The sequence below is a fragment of the Argiope bruennichi genome, chromosome 1, assembly GCF_947563725.1.
Source record: "Argiope bruennichi chromosome 1, qqArgBrue1.1, whole genome shotgun sequence".
Classification (NCBI taxonomy): Eukaryota; Metazoa; Arthropoda; class Arachnida; order Araneae; family Araneidae; genus Argiope; species Argiope bruennichi.
In genome coordinates this window covers 53,352,487-53,370,878 of record NC_079151.1, presented here as the reverse complement: position 1 = coordinate 53,370,878, position 18,392 = coordinate 53,352,487, and the positions used below count along the sequence as shown (strand labels likewise).

At 32.7% G+C, this 18,392-nt stretch overlaps 1 protein-coding gene across 1 annotated transcript in view; it reads left to right on the top strand.

Moving 5' to 3' along the window:
- Positions 1 to 9,148, top strand: part of LOC129981253 (nose resistant to fluoxetine protein 6-like) — a 45,615-nt gene extending 36,467 nt beyond the window's left edge. The window contains exons 11-14 of the mRNA XM_056092022.1: positions 195 to 315; positions 4,581 to 4,755; positions 6,467 to 6,630; positions 8,957 to 9,148. Coding sequence (XP_055947997.1) covers positions 195 to 315; positions 4,581 to 4,755; positions 6,467 to 6,630; positions 8,957 to 9,082 — 586 coding nt within the window. The 3' untranslated portion in view covers positions 9,083 to 9,148. The remainder of the gene's footprint in view (positions 1 to 194; positions 316 to 4,580; positions 4,756 to 6,466; positions 6,631 to 8,956) is intronic.
- Positions 9,149 to 18,392: the final 9,244 nt, after the last annotated feature.

Genomic DNA, 18,392 nt, shown 5'->3' with positions numbered 1-18,392 from the left:
GGGTTTTCTCGAAAGTTTATCCGAGAGCATCAGAGAAAGTTTTGGGATGACCACTGCCGTTGGTTATCAAAAAATGTTTCACTTAGCTGAAAATCCATATTTACCATGGAAAACTAATTTGTAATATTTGAAAATCCATATGTATGAAACAAATTTATTTTTCGCTTCAAGACAAAATTCGTATGCTTTTTCAGGCTGTGGAAAAATATTGATGAATTGAACCAGAAGACTTACATAAGATTAATCCCTTATTTAGTTGGATTAATACTTGGAGTTTATTTACAAGGCAGAAATCCTTCCAAAAAGAACAGTTTGGTAAGGAATATATTTTGTACATTTTTTGTAATACTTTTGTTGACTATAAAAAAGGATTTATTACGGAGAAGCATCTACGAACTTTATGCTTCCATAATACAAGGGGTGTTCATATGAAAAGGCACGAAATGATACTGTGGTATAAATGAAGACTTTATTTAAAGTATACACCATAGGCCTGAGCACAACGATCCATTGATTAACGAGCCGAAGGATTTCTTGTTCCCAGAATTCCTGTGGCCGTGACGACACCCAGTCCTTCACAGCGTCCTTGAATTCGCTATCAGAGATGAAGCGTTTCCTTCCAGATGTTTTTTCAGGGGACCAAACACATGAAAATCGCAGGACGACATGCGCGGGCAGTAGGACGGATGGTCGAGCTGATCCCACTTGAACTTGGCCTTTTCCGTGTGTGTGACGCTGGAGACGTGTGAACGCGCGTTATCATGGAGCAAGCAGATCCACACCCTCCGTGAAAAGCCCCAGTCTTCTGTTCTTGATGAACCTGCATAGTTTTTGAAGTGTCTCACAGTACACATCGAAGTGAATGGTTCTTTTGTGCTCAAGGAATTCAACAAGTAGCGAACGTTGGACGGCGAATTCAAGGACGCTGTGATGGACTGGATCTCGTCACGGCCACAGGAATTCTGGGAACAAGGAATCCTTCGACTCGTTAATCAATGGGATTGTTGTGCTCAGGCCTATGGTGTATACTTTGAATAAGTCTTCATTCATACCCACAGTGTTGTTTCGCACCGTTTTATTTGAACACCTCTTGTAATTACAGTTTATTATTTCTTTATTAATGTATCCTTGATTTTTAAATATATTATTTTTGCTCTTAGTATAATAATGCTTTTTTGTATTTATGCAAAAACATATTCTCCTGCACAGCCTAAATGGGCGGAATATTGACACAAGGATCTTGGCACGAGTATCAGTCATTCCCAAATCGTCTATAATTTCATCTCATTCATTGTGTTACAGCCTCCTGAAAAATGGCTGCGTAATTGCTTACTCAATGCATGGTTAACAAATATTTGAAATCCCCCTTATGACTAGACTGTACACAAAGGCTGTGTAGTCACTGCGTTAAATGCCTTTAATAATTTGTATTGGACATCAGTTTGTATTTCTACGCATTCTGGATGAAGAATGAGAGATATTGAATTGACATCTGATTTTAATTTTTGTGAGTGAATTACGTAAATCGAGGAGATTTTTTTTTTTCATTAATCCTTTTCAGTAATTGAATTTCAGATTGAATAATGAAAAATTGCGCATGAAATAACCAATGAATTTATATTTATGAAAATTTAGTTTATTTTACTATTCTTACACATTGTTAAATAAAATTAGGTTATTGATATGGATATAATTGTAATTCTTAAGTTCATATTCAACATTTCTTCAAAAACTTCTATTGACTTCGGATTAACTCCTAGTATTTGTATTTACGCCAGGAACTCCCGTAATTTTTTTATTTTAGGCACATTATCTATTTCTTTCCAAATCCATTCTTCTGATGTGTCTATGACGCCAGAGCATCGATTAAAATCACTCATTAGTCGCTTAGTACGTTTTCGTCTTGGTAATATGTCATTATCATTAGTTTCGTTATCAGTATCAAGTAAATGTATGCTTATTTCTTCTGATTTTTCTGAATCCTACAAATCACCTTGATCTTCATAATAGACAATATTCTTATTCATTGCGGTGCTTATTTCACAACCTGTTTTTCCTTTACTAAGACCGATGTTCTCACTAAATGTTTATAAAAATGAAATCTTAGTGACTAATAAGAGTTTGGCTAGACTTGTACGAAGACAATGTAACAGTAAACAATATGTGATAATGATCTATGGTATCCACTTAAGTAATAAAAGTACTGCCGGATTCAGTACAATAGAAATTTTAAACCAAATTTATTATTATATTCAACAGTAACTTCAGTCGCATGACGAGTATAGCTCGTCATTGCGCTGTATGGCATGAAAAGCCATTACTCATCATTTCACTGGAGGGGGTTAAGATGTAAAATAAGGAATGGAATCAATTCACGCTTGTGCGATATTTATCAAATGAGTTATATATTTTAAGAATCCATTATGAATATTGTAAGAGGATAAAACATGTTTTATTACAATGCAGTGTAATTAAAAATAAAATTTCGCTTGCTGTGATTCCATATTCTGCCAGAACAACCGAAGGTATCTAAATGACCGTCGTATGTTGATGAATATGTTCCGTCATTGGAATAAAAGGAGCTTGAACCCACAACCCACCAGGAAGCGAGAACCTTCTTACCGGGCAATATTGTTTAAGAGAACTTGCAGTTAAATGTAAGATTATAGATACATTGATTAGATACATACATATAGATACATTTACTACCTAGCTATGATTCTACATAAGTTGATACTGCTATTGGTAAAAAAACTTTGTTACTATTATTAAGAGCTTGGTCATATTAAAAGAATTTAAGTGCAATTGGATGATTTTCTGAAATTTCATTCTTTATTCTGGATACTAAATTTTTCAAAATTTTTTACATCAGAAATCAAAATTTATCCAAAATTGCCACACAGTAAATTTTTTTTAAACCTTTAAGCAGAAACTTATCCGATAGCAAAATTAAGTCGAATCATTGTAACTTGATCGTCAACATTTGAAGGAAAATTCTGGATGAAATATTCGCAGATACATTGAAAACTGTCTAAGTTTCATTACAACAATGAAAATAGTTGCTATAAAATATCATTAAAAATATATTTAAGAAATAATCGAAGTTAGATTTTATAAAATTGAGTCGATTTAGTATCTTTGAAAAATAATTCTCTGAATTTTAGGATGCTTAAAAATTAAATTTGTCTTATAATATTTTAAATTGCTATGATAACAAAGTTTTCAAATTTCAAAAGATAATCTATTTGGGGTGCTTATTTTGACTTTCCAAACTATATTTTATTGCTCTCCTTCTTGAGACCAAACAAATCACAGACATGTTGTTGCTGTTACTTATGGCGCTTTACAAGCCAGCTGACGAACTGTGAGCGATTTAAGCCGAGTGTGTAGTAGCGTCTGAGAGCCAAGACGCCTGAGCAAAACGGTCAGAATGAAATAAATAATTATATTTTATGTAACTTGAGTCAGTAAATGCTCTGATTAATTACGAATTTGAAATTTTTACATAAATCCTTTGCCCCATGAATCATATTTAACAAAATATACCCGAGTCTCTAAATAAAATTTTTTAAATAAAATGTGTTGCAGTCCAAACAACTAAACCAATCACTAAAGATAACAGCTTTATAAAAATTTGAATGTCACTATTCTATAAAAATGGGTGATTTTAGACCACTTCTTCGTCGAGCGTTTCAAAGAATGTAGCCAATTATCTCACAGGGTTTCTCAAGAATGATTGGCCTAAGATTAAAAAACTTTGATTGTTCTAAAATTCTAATATTCAGAACATAATTAATCAGCCAGATTTGATAGCAGAAGATAGAAAGGTTTATTTATTTACTTAAAAATTGGAGTGTCAAAACTATTTTGCAGAATATGATTCCTTAGGAATAAAAAGACTATCTAAAATTTACATTTCATTATTTTCGAAGTATATTTATAGATCTAAAAATAAAATATTATTATTGACATCATTTAAAACCATTTGAAAATAAAACTAAAAACTGAATTTTACGATGGATCCGTGAAATTTTTGTTGCATATTCTTTGAGATGCTATATATTATGAAAATTATTCTGTAATGGACTTAAGACTTCAATGGCAAACGACTCTGCTTTCAGTTCTCATGTTTTAAAAAAAAGACATGATTGATTTCAGTAAAAAAATGTTTTTATATTAATTGCAATGTAATTATTTCCACTTTAATCTAAAATTGAATTTGATAGAAAATTAGAGAGAGATACTTACTATAATGAACAGAACGGCTTAATGCATACATAATGGCTTAAGTGAATTACATGACTATCAAAAGTTGAAGCTTAAAAATTTTTTGCTAAAAAACCTATTACGAGACCAAGCATTAATACTGGAGAACCAGCTGGTCGCCAAAGGCGACTAGTTATTAATAAAGATAACGTATAACTGTGTGGCATGGAAGTTGTACACTTCGATAATATTTATTTATATTTAATATTTGTTGCATTATTTATACATTTAAATACAAGATGAAAGCGAAAGTGCAAAGTAGATTTATTTTGTATTTATGTAAGATTTGTAGTAAGTATCTTTTCCCTCGACAGCTGACTTTGACTTTTGGATGGATTATGTATGTTTTTCTGATGTGGTACTGCATTGTCGTCCTTTATGCAAAAGAAGAATCTCCTTGGCAAGAGGGTGTATATAATGCTGTTAAAATTGTTTTATTTTCCTGTTGTTTTTCATGGATTGTTTTTGTTTGCGTTACACAACAAGGAGGTTAGTAGTATCGATATTTCATTTTTGCTTCTAAGAAATTTTAATAATAATAACAATTGATTAGAGTTTCGCAAACAAATATATATATAATTGTTACGGATACTTCCGATGGTACTTTCAAGATTTTTTGGTCGAGGAAATAAACAGTCCTTTAGTAGAAAACAACGACGACGTTTAAACGCGAATACAAGGACAGCAAATATACAACCGACGAATACACAGCACACTACAACAAACAGTAGCCCACAAGTAGAAATGGGTAGTAATAACAACCACAGCACACAAAGCGGCCAGGCAGAATTCAGCAGGAGAAGGAATCTACGTAGCTTCACTCTACGGTCTCCCCAAATGTCTGCAATTCACCACTGCCTCCTCGCTTTAGCAGCATCCAACTGCGGACTCACTACTATACGATTGGCTGCTCCATACACGACTCGATGCTGTTTCCATAATAAATATGAGGACTTTGCACACAGCTTAATTCAGCAATCGCTTGAGCTCCACACAACGCATGCTCTTCGCTAGACTAATCCAACTATTCCGCCGTTGCTTTGCCATCCTCTCGACAACTCGTTTCACGACTACGACAAACCGCATCTCGACACGGCCGGCATTTTATAGTTCCCGGGAGGTGGGCAGAGAAGGTTCTGGACCAATCGCGTGTATCTCGGTTCCTATTGGCTCAACTGCTAAAATTCTGAAAGTTTCCAGTAATATCTATTTTTCGGCAAAGTCGCCAACCCCTGAGATGACTGATTCGACATCCGATCATCACCCAACAGAGCTGATCGTAAAATGGTTTTTCCAATGATTGTACTAATAATGCTGGGAAGCAACATTACAGATTTTTAACAATATGTACACGATGTGAGAAACGTTTGCTGATTAATGAGAAATCTGAGATGTAGCATGATCTCATTTAATGTCATCAAATCTGAATGCGAGGGGGGGGGGGTTAAGAGAATTGCACTTAGGAAATAGAAAATGTCAATATTTCGAATTTCAGTCAGCTTGCAGAGACAATTGAGAAAGTTTACTTAACTCTATTTTGTTTTATTAAGAGTAAATTGCATAAATATTATGCAACAAGTGATTATGCAAATTTATTGTGATCTAGAATTTTTATTATATATATTAAAGTAGTTTCGTTGTCGAAGAGAGAGAGAGAGAAGACACTTTTGAATATTTTAAACTTCGCTTTATTCCACCCAGGGAGGCATAATTTATTCACCAACAAGAAGCGACGAGATACGTCATTCCATGACACAAGAAGAGCCCAGGGATTTTATACTATGAGATTCTGAGAGGGATTCTTTGACGTGAACAGACTTAGGAAATTGCAGTATAGGTTTCTTTTAAACGAATTTGCTTAGCAAGACAGATTTTTATCCCCTGGTGTGTGAAAGTGCTGATTAAAGCAGTTTTACAGAGCTCGTGAGCCATTAATTAAATAAAATAGGCGGAATTGGATCAGGAAATAAGAGAACATTTTAGCATGAAGTTAAAATAGGCTGAATTAAGATACAAATTTGAAAATGAATTAATGTTTAAATTATATTTAAAAATATCTTTACATATTATATATATGTATAATGATAGTCAGATATATGTCTAGTTTTGTTCTTTATAAATGTTATGACTTTTTCTTTACTATTGAATATAATTTTATCAATTGATAAGAAATATAAAACCATTTCTTGTTTTGTTGCAGGGATAATCGGCAGATTCATTTCACATCCAATTTTCAAGCCAATTTCCCGTCTATCATTCTGTGCTTACCTCACTCAAACTATGCTGTTTGAAGGGTATTTTTTAAGTGTTGAAGTTCCTGTGGGTGAATCTTTCGTACGCGAAGGATTTTTTGGCGTGACATGGGTTTGTATGAATTTATTCAACCGTATAATTAATATTATGATCTATTATGTTTTAAAATATTGAACAAACAAAGCGCAATAAATTATAAGAAAAATAAAGCTCATGTTCACTTTTTGACTAATATGAATGCATCGACGGAATATAAAAACAAGTCAGGTTTTGAATGACTGTAATCCCAATATCCAAATAATTATTCAAAGACTGACATTAATATAAAAAAAAAAACATGAATGTAATGGCCAAAACGGACATGAGGCTCCCCTATATCCTTCCTAGTCACCTACATCCTTCAATTCATATTTAGCATGTTTTTCCTCACTTCATCGCAGAGCTGAGGACGTCCACCGGACTCCAACATATTTAATCTTGCATCTTAACCCTCATGGCAGACCTAATAGTTTATTTGAATTACATGCGTTTCGAATTGCAAATCATCTGTTAGGCAAAAGATATCAAAAAGATCAACCATATTTTGAAAAACGGATTCGGTTTGATGGGGTTGATAGCTGCTCTAAGGAATTCCCAAAGGTAATTAAGGGTTGCAGATTGTGAAAAAACGCATATCTGGACCTTCATGAACAAGGAAAACAAACTTAAGATGGCAAGTTTTTTTTTTTTTTTTTTTTTTTTTTTTTTTTTTAATAATATCTGCAGAAACATAGAAATTGTTTACGGCGGAACTCAAAATACATTTATGCTTAGATCGATCAACCTCATATTACCATTTAAATACGCTTTGAATCCACATAACATTGCTGTTTTTGGCTATTTCAGTTACATTTCAAATCCTTTCTCGCGGGTTGAATATTTTCAAAATCACTTTCTCAACCTGACAGAATTACCGTAGAATATTTAGGGGATGAAGATGTGGAAATTCACTATTAAAAAAAAACATTCCGGCTACTTTATACTCCCTATATTTTGTTGCTAAGGCCAATAAGAATAAGAAGAATTCTGTGAAATGGAGTTCTGTTGCTCATCAAATCGATGGAAAAGTGTTCAATATTTGATAAAACGCACTTTTAAAGAATTTCTTGCATCCATCTTCGAAAGGTAATTATAACTCTGAGTGATATACAATAATTAACATTTGTCTATATTTATTTGAGCATCAGTTCACAGCCTCGATTTTATGATCTTTCGGTCAAAATTGGGAATATTTCTCATATCACGTTTCTCATGTATAGAAAGAGGTCGCGCTGGACTAGTTTCGGCTTCGGAACCGGAGAGCTTCAGGTTCGACACCGAAATCTAGCGAAGAACCGTGGTGTAAGTGGGTCTGGTGCACGTTAAATCCGCCCGGGCCAAACGTCCTCTCGCTGATGTGGTGTGAAAGTTTGGGGAGGAGGCACCAGCTCAGGTGTCGTCCTCGTTATCTGACAATGGTTCAAAATTACGAAGTCCAAAATATCCCTAGTGTTGCTTTAAAGTGAGATATTAATATAACTAAGCTAAATTGAACTCATATATGAACATGCAGTTTGTTAGTCCTTATCCATTTGTGGTGAAGACGTTGTCACCACTCTATTCTATCCCAAATACATTCATTTCAGGCTGCATTTATTTCCATTATTTTTATTTCTATTTATGATCTTTATTCGATACTAGAAATTGGATGAATTCGTATAAATTTGCACTGACATATGTCACTGTTCAACTCCAAAAGTTTCATCTGGAAATTAAGTGTTTTTTCATGATATTTATCAATATTTATCGGTAATATAACAATTGCTGACCCTCATACGCCTCTAATATGATCTTCTATGAGTATCTCCGGTAATTCAGAATTAGTACCAAAATCAATTAATCACACATTGAGGCACATCTAAGAAATTTTCTACTTCTAATTGCTTTAAATACTAACCCGACATTTTTTAAAGTTTAAGGACCTTTAGCAAAAAAATCTATGTTCTTATAAATCATATTGATGAAGTTGATTTTTTTACATTTTATTTGGGATTTTCCGTATAGAGACAGATTTCTCCTATTCCTTAAACTATATATTTTAATACCAGTGATGCTTCTTACTTGGAAACATTTTTTCCCCTCGGATATTTTTTGGTCATTACTTACAAATTTAATAGATTTTAATTAAATTTTACCCTTTGAGTAAGAAAACGGATTATTTCTTTTTAAATAATTAATTTTTATAAAAAAAGATTTTAAGTTAATTAAAGCTATGAATATTAATTTTATCAAAATGTTCAAGTAATATGAATCTTATTATATTTTGAGATCAGGAAATTTTTGTACTTACCTTGTATTTTATTTGTGATGCTATTTTTGTGACAAATCGTATTAATTCAAATTGTTTTCTGCATTTCAGTTTCCAGTTTTTGGTCGTTTATTTCTGTGGACATTTGCTTTGGCATTCGTCGTATCCGTGCTGTTCGAGTATCCTGTAACAAGGTTATTACAAACTTACTTCTCAGGAAAGAAAAAAACACAGTGATTTTCATCTAGAAAACGAATTTATTTATTTTTTCTTTATAGCAAATAAATGTGATTATTTTGAGAATCTGTCAAGTTTAATTTTTGCTGCAGATGAAAACACACTCCTTAGGTGCCATAATAACTTAAAATTTGCTGTGAAAAAGTTTGAAGATGTGAAAATTTTGTGTTATCGAAGCTTAGTCATGTTGATAGTTTTACTACTATAAACTAATAATAAAAATATTGATTATCATCGACAGTTTGGACTAATCTTCTGGAGGCGTCATTTATTATCTAACTAATCATATATTAGTTATGAAATTAAAAAAAATATTGAATTCGGCTAACAAACTATTTTGATGGGTTATAATCTATATCTATACTTATAATAAAGCTCAATGTGTGTGTGTGTGTGTTGGCGCTCTACAGGCCAGGTCATTTGACATACAGCTATCAAATTTGGTACATGTATACCTTAGAGGTCGGAAATGTGCACCTGGGATCCCTTTTTTTGAAATTTTAATTATTAATTAAAAACTAACTTTCCCGCCAAAAAAATCTTCCATTTTCCCAACGGCCAACTTTTCCGCCAAAAAAAAAATCTTCCATTTCCCCCACCGCCAAATCAGTAAGGCTTCAGTTTCTTTTTTCTCCCAACAGTCATGAGGCTAGGGTTAACATTTTTCGGCGGATTATTTTAAACGATTCTGTTTATTTTCTTAATGTTTTATGCATTTTAAATTAAACATTGTTAATTAATCCATGTTTCAGATTCATTCTGAAGTACTTTTGAATTAAAATAACACAGAATGAAGGAAATTAAAAATGTATAATCTGCATAGCGTTACCCCAACTGGCGTAGAAAAATTCACGCATTTGCGTTACCTAACTGGCGAAGAAAATTCACGCATGCGCATTGTTCTGATTGTTGTCATGACAACCACTTTCAACGGATGATTTAAATTACTTTTAGGTTAGTTGTACGCTTTTGTAAGTAAATTGTATTTATGTTAGTTATACATTTTTTGTATATGCTTATAGTTTTAAGTACATCGTTTTTTAAGTAGTTTTTTTAAACCTGTTTTAGACCGATTATTTTAAACGATTCATTTTATTTTCTTAGTGTTTCATGCATTTAAAATGAAACATTGTTCATTAATTGATCTGTTCATGATGAATCTGAGAAAATTTTGTTGACAAATTCTTGAGATATTACATAAATTAAGAAAGATATTCTTTAGTGCCCATAAAGTTTAAACGCTCAGTGACTCTATTATCAGTAATCATATTATTAAAAAAAATACTTTGTTTCAGTAAAAAATATTATTATATTAATTGCAGATTAATCATTTACACTTTAATTTAAAGCATAAATTCTACGAGGGGTAACAGAAAATTAGAGAGATACATATCACGTTATGACTGAAGGCCTTTATAATATTATGAGTGAATTATATGACTATCAAAATTTGAAGTTTTTTTATTGCTGAAGAATATTTTGCTGAAGAATCTATTAAAGTTCGAATTGCATAAAATATTTAATTATTAAAATTTTAACGAACATTAAGATTGGTGAACCGGCTGGTCACCAAAGGTGGCTAGTAAGTAATATAAGGAGAATACCTTATAGCTTCTTCAATGAATGAATAAAATGAGCTTATGATAATTTTTTCTTCTTACTATATCTCTAAAATTTGCTTTTGCCCGTCAATTATATCTTTAAACTGTTAGATAACCAAAGACAATTTTTTTAAATTTATGTAAATTTAATAAGATGCCATTTATGGGAATTTTTAATGAGCCAACTGCTTAAAGATTTATAAATACACAAAGGGAAAAAGGAGATTTTGGCAAATTGCAGTCTTTAACCATTTACGAAATTTTTATTGTATTAACCTGTAAGTGGGTTAAATACATAAAAGGAAAAAAAAGAAGAGATTTTGACAAATTACTGTCTTTAACCATTTACGATTCTTAATTGTATCAACTGCTCAGAGGATTAAATACATAAAGAAATAAAAGTAAATTTTAACGAATTACAGTCTAACCATTTATAATTTTCTTGATTGGCAATATGACAGTGTTTTACGTTTAAATAGGAAATTATTAGTCGGATTGAACAGATCGAAGCGATCGAGTTTTCTATCGCAGTTCTAGAGCTAAAATAAAAAAAAAATATTGATGATTTGAATCAGACCTCTTCGTCAGTATAGTATGTACCACTGTTATCCATTACAATTTTTTATATTAGTGCAGTGACACGAAATATTAATTCGTCAAATATTTGTCATGCTTAGAAGCCCGTTCACTTCGCAGATAGTGATTTAAAAATAAAATATATTATTACCAAAAGCTTCTTTAATCACAGATTCTATTATCAAAATTTATCAAATAAATTATATCATGAATGATTAATATTAATAATATAATGTAATAATGATATTTGCTAAATAAATTTTGTCGTGAATTATTAATATTAATATAATGTTTCATATTTTTATTAATTTAAAATAAAATAAATGAAAATAAGAAGCATTACCATTGATCAGCTGCTCATGACATGCTAAAGTTAGCGAAATCAAAACCAGAAAAACATAAAATAAAGCTAGCAAAATGAAATTTAAAAAAGCAATTTAAAATAAAAATAATATTTTAATATTTTAAATATAATTTTTTTCTGGAAAAGTGTCAAAATCTGGCTTTATTTTTAATAATTAAAATTAAAAAAAAGGAAATCTGCTATCGCAAATTTCTAGTTATCATGTGGGAACATTATTTTTTAAAGTAACGTAGTATCAGTCCAAAAGTAAAACATCATGTTCCCAAATGACTCATATTTCGCAATCACAAAACATTTGGAAAAGCGATGGTTTTTGACCACCTCAAAATCAATCAAGTCGTAAAACTTTTTTTCTCGAGGTCAGATTTTTTTACTGTCTATTCCTACTTGTCGAACGTGTTCGGCGTATTGTTGAAGTAAGCTCACCAACCAATGTAGTTAGCTGAGCGACTTGCTGCTCAAGTTGAGTAACTCGGGTGTCGGAAGTTGTAGGTGCAGCCTGAACTGTATTAATATTTGAATGGCATGTCAAATCACTAATTTTATCTGCGATGGATGCCAAATAACCCAAATCTTCTCTCAAAGCAGCTAAGATCGTTTGAGTGCTGGGTAAAAGTGAATTATAATGTGCACCCTGCTGCGCCAACAATGCCAAGTCTCCAATAAAGATGGCGGACAAAATAAACAAATACTTCCGCGGAATAGATACTATTACCATTTCCCGCCATATAATTAGGACTTTTTACTGATAAGTATTTTTTTTCCATACTGCCCGGTGCCTTCTACAGATGCCGATTTAACTTAAAAAAAACATCCTACGGCTTTGCTAGCACATTGAACATAAGGACTGTGTGGATAACAGAAACAGTACATAACAAAAAGAAAAGAAAGAACGGAGACGGAAGGAACATTCTCCATACAAAATTTCAAACAAACATCCTTTTCAAAACTTCATCAACTCGTAAAAAAATATATTCTACTCACCCTTCATCCATTCTGCCGGTTCGATATCAAACCATTCTCATTACAAAATTTCAAACAAGCATCCTTTCCTAACTTCATCAACTCATATATATATATATATATATATATATATATATATATATATATATATATATATATACGTATTTAACTCATCCTTCATCCATTCTATATGTTCGAAATACTCCCGACATAACAAATTATGAAGAGAACCAACCGTTAGAACACCAAAAAAATTACGAGAACTGCGAAGAATTCCATTGCAGCTGTCTTTTAAAGTGAGAATGCAGACGATATTTTAAATCGCATACTCAGAATTAAAAATAGCAAAAGAATAAATATTTCCTGTTCGTTTTCACATTAAAAAAAGAAAGAAGAAAATAATTTTAACAATAAGCTTAGCTTCCTTTATTGAATAAACTTTTAATTATAATAAAGAACAAAATTAAAATCTTTAATCGATATTCTTTTAATATTTTTAATTTAACATTTTTCATAATATAGTTGTAGTGTATGTACAACTCAACCATTGCAAAAAGTAGTAAACAAAACAACATTAGGGTTGCTAGAAGAAAGATCCGATGGGTTGCTATATTGGTGACAAAACTCGGGAGCACACTATTCTTCACTTTATCCGAGTGCTGTTTGGAGGTCTACCAAGCAAAAGAGATTTTAATACTTGTTCGCCAACAGTTTTCATGCGTGTTAACAATTGAGATGGCCTCTGGCCGCCAAGCTCCAATCCTTGTAAGAGTGTACGAATTTTTGAAACCTCACTTTCAGAATGTAACTCAATCAAACGTTTTTTTAAAATAGAATATTTATCATTATCGGGCGGTTTCAAGATTATGTCACTAACAGAATTTAAAATATCAGAATCAACTGCAGAAATAACTTAATTAAATTTGGTATCATCAGCAATAATTCCGCCCAAGACATATTGTGCCTCAATTGTGTACAAACCATAATGGAGGATTAGCCTTCCAAAAAGGCGGTAATTTGATGCTAACACGAGAAATTGTGACGTCATTGCTAGCGAAATCTTGATTATCATCAGGCATGTTTGGAATAAGCGAGATAAAATTCACTGTAGATCATTAACTATTGGCTAAATTTTAGATTTTTTGAGTTTAAAAAAATCAGAATGTCGCCAAATATAGTTCAACGATGCCAAAACTTTTAGTACTGAGTCTATGGAGAAAATTTGGTTTTGGCGTGAATCAAAAGTAAACATTGGCACTATAGGGCGACTTTTAAAGGTTTCATAGGACTACTGTTAAAGATTAAATAAGATCAGAAAACACAAAAAATATTTATAATTCTTCCTAATTTTTGATAAAAGGCCACTTACTTATTGTTTTCATTTGATGCAGAGAGGTTTTGAGTGATGAAAAAGTCTTATTGTATTTCCCAGTTTTTTTTACTTGAATTGCTTCAATGGAGAGTGTTCTAATTACCGTCTATGAAGATTTTTACTTGGTTATAACTTTTGAATTATTGGACAGATTTTCAAAATATTTTCATCATCATAAGCAGAAAAAATTCTTCTTTTTTATTAACGTATAATTTTTGAAGATGGAGTACGGAGGATTTTGATGATGACGGATTTCGAAAGCTTCGAATAAGAGCAATAGATAACGTTGTTTTACGTCAAACAATCAGGTTCGCCATTTTTTCAGAATTTTCTACTGACTTCATTTAATTATTTTTCAAAATCGGAAATGATTTCCATTTGCTTCTCGGGTCACCAATGTGGAAGTTGTCTATAATATTTAAATTGAATGAAGGCGTAACGAAAATAACATCTTTATTTAACGGAAACATTAAGAAGGGGAAAAAAAGATAGAGTTGCAGTTAATAAAATGCAGTAAATAAATCGCTTGCAGGATCACGCAACTTAAACTGTGACGTCATTTTGATGAAAGCAGGTCCACCACACGTTGATATTTAGATTTTTTTTTTTTTCCCATCTCAAAATTGTTCAAACTCCTAACTTTATTTCAAGGCCAGATCTTATTTTTTATGATCACGTGACTATTCTATTGTGCAATCGCCAATTTTTAGAAAAACGATAGCTGAAACGAATTTCAAAATCGTTCGAGCTCCATGTTTTGCCATCTAAAAAAATTGGAAATTATATATGTGGGAAAAGGCAACGACCAGCATTAATATGTGAAATATATTTATTAAGATTAAAGCACAAAGGACAAAACATTACTACATAGAACATAAAAGATACATGAGCGTGAGCTACACGTCTTGCAGTCTCACTGCCTAACTCTCGTCTGCCCATAATGGCGGGAAAGCATCACGTGATTAATGACGTGACGCAACATGGCCAGCATGGCGCCAAACAGGATACGGGATCTGTCAGCGCTTCCCACATCGGCCATCATGACAGGATAGGCGACCTCGCCTTATGGTATACAGTACAATGAAGTAAATATATAAAACAAACAGCAAATATAGGAAAATAATTTGTAAAATTGAAATATTCACAAGATAAAACAAATAAAATAGTCATACCATCCGTGACAGCATAAGTATATAGCAATACAATAGCGTGCACTGGAAATATCGAATAACTAACTAAAAATAAAAATAATATTAGTGTTGAACATATAAAAATATAAAAACACAAAATAAACAGAGAAAAAAAATCAAAGTCTATATCGTCCAAATATACACACACAAAAAGAAGGAAAATAGTTTTTTTTTTCTTTAAGTAGTGTTCAGTGTTTTCTTTTGAAACACAATTCAAGTGATATGTTCTATATTGCTGGACCATGGTTTCATATATTCTGCACAAGTTGAAGTGTTTGATGGTCCATCGAAGAAATCACACTTTTCAACATCGTATGTGTCGTTTGCTTTAATTTTGATCACTTTATATGGTCCGAGAAATTTTTGTTTCTATTTCAGACCAGGGCCAAATTGAGTGCGCTTGATTGCGACGAGATCATTCAATTGAAATTTTTGAGCATGTTTCCTACGCAGATTGTAGGTACGGCGATTTTCTTCTTGGATTTTGAGGATTTGTTGTTTTGCATCTTTACGGAGCTCATCACGCTGTTGGAGAAATGCAGACTGGATCTCTTCGTTGACGATTTCGAGGATTTTTATATCATGCTCAGATTTCATTTTAGTTCCAAACAGAATTTCGAATGGAGTAGAATTGATACTTCGTTGAAATGTAGAATTAATAATTTGCTGAACGGAAGCAACATGGCTATACCATTTCTCAGGGTTTTCTATGGATAGCTTGGAGAGTACAGATATGATAGTAGAATTAAGTCTTTCTACCTGACCGTTTGATCTAGGAAGTCCAGCTGTAATAGCAATGTGGGTGATATGCTGATGTTCACAATATTCTTTGAATGACGTAGATGTGAAAGCGGTACCTCTGTCCGTAATAATCCTTGAAGGATTACCGAAAACTGATCTTTGGCATTCGAGCTTATTGAGAACTTCAGCGGTGTCGGTGGACTTGGTCGGGTAAAGCCACACAAACTTCGTAAAGGAATCGATGATCGCCAGAATATGCTTATATTTCTTAGAAGTGCTGGGAAGAGGACCCAAATGATCAATATGATATGTATGAAAGGGAGTATCGTCTTTGTCAAGTGGATGCAAAGTGCCATCTAATTTGCCACGTTTTCTGTTATTTAGAATGCATGTTACACAGTTGCGTATGCATTGTTCAATTTTCTCTTTCAAGTTCGGAATAAAGAATTCTTTGTTTAACATTTCCTGCGTGCGTTTTACTGCAAAATGACCTCGTTCATGACAGGATTTAATAATGTTGGCCTGCATATCATCTGGTACGACAAATAAATCGATTCCGTCTAAGTTCTTATATAAAATGTTGTTTTTGACTATGTAGTTCTCGTAAGGTGCATTTTGAAGTAATGCTTTTATAGCTGTAATATGCTCATCTGTCTGTTGAGCTTTGAAAATTTAAGATTGACACAGTCTTGAATGATCATGCAGCATGGGCTTCGGCTAAGAGCGTCGACATGAGTCATCTTTGAACCGGTTCGATGCTCTATTTCGTAGTCAAAATCCTGAAGGTATAATGCCCATCGCGAAATGCGGGAATTCATTTCTTTTTTATTTAACGTTTTGACGAATGCATTACAGTCAGTGATAATTTTAAAGTGTGATCCGAGGATGTAAATTCGGAATTTTTAAAGAGCTTCTACAATGGCGAGTACCTCCAGTTCATAGCTGGTGTATTTTCTTTCGCTGTCAGACGTTTTCTTGGACATATAATACACTGGATGGAATTTGTTATCATCTTTGGATTTTTGTAGTGGGACTGCCTTGATTAAAAATAGTTAAAACGGGTTTATCAGAAAGTAACTGTTTTAAGCGTAAAAACGCAGTTTTTTGCTGAGCTTGAAATAGAAAGGGGCTGTCCTTACGAAGAAGATCACTAAGTGGTTTTGCTATAGTAGAGTATGAGGGAATAAATTTTCTAAAGTATCCCGTAAGACCTAGAAAACGTTGTACGTCTTTTGCATTTTTTAACTCAGGATAATTAAGAACGGCTTTAGTTTTGGAGGGTGAAGGGAGCAATTTGCCGTGTTCTACTACGTGACCCAAAAATTCAATCTGACTATGCAAAAATTGACATTTTTTAAAGTTTATATCTAGTCCATAATCGCGAGCTACTTTTAGAACAGTGTTAAGGCGTTCGAGAGCCTCAGATTCATTATTTGCGGGAATGACGATGTCATCCATATACGGGAGGACAATGCCTTTTGCAATAAGATCACGAAAAACGGCATTTATGTATCGCATAAAGACAGGAGGACGTGAAATTAAACCGAATGGCATATAACGGAATTGAAATTGACCTGTATTTGTGACGAAACTGGTGTAACAACGACTTTTTTCTTTTACCGGCACATGAAAAAATCCGTTACGCAAATCGAGAGTACTGAAAATTTTAGCATTTTGAAGACGATCTAAAATGTCATCAATTAATGGTAGTGGATAATGGTCTTTAACTAATTTACGATTTAATTTTCTATAATCTATACAGACTCTATGTTTTCCATCTTTCTTACGAACTACGACAACTTGACTAGCATAGGGTGAAGAACATGGTTCTATAATTCCATTTTTTAACCACTCGTCTATCTGCGCATTTACTATATCACGTTCGGCAAAGGGTAAACGCCGAGGAGAGTGGAAAATTGGCTCATCGTCAGTAAGCGTTATATCAAGTGCGATGTTCGTGGTTTTAGTTTTGTTAGGTTTATAGGCTAACAAAATCTGTTCAACCTCATTGCGAGTTTGTTTAGAAATATTCGGACCTATATCAAACGTGGGAGTTTCGGCAGAAATAGCCATTATAAAACTGTCAGTTTCAACAGGATCATCAGATTTAGAAATTTTGGAAAATACAACACCGTCAGGTTTAATTGTCAAATTTGCCTGATTTATTACGTCACAACCTATTATTAGGTCATAAGTAGTACAATTATTAGGTACCACAGAAATAAAAACAGGAAAACTTTGTTTGTCAATAATAATTTCAGATTCAAAGGAACCTATTATTTTAGTTTGGGAAAAACCGAATCCAGTTAGTGTCATCTTGTTATTCGTCAACGGCGGCGATCCTAGTTTAATCCATGCAGAATGTTTGAGAAGTGTCGAAAAACTACCAGTATCGACTAATCCGGAAAGTGTATTATTAAGAATAACAACCTCTTTATGCATATTCGACGGAGAATGCAATAAATGTAAAGTGTTGACATTATCCCGTGGGGTAGAACTGTCA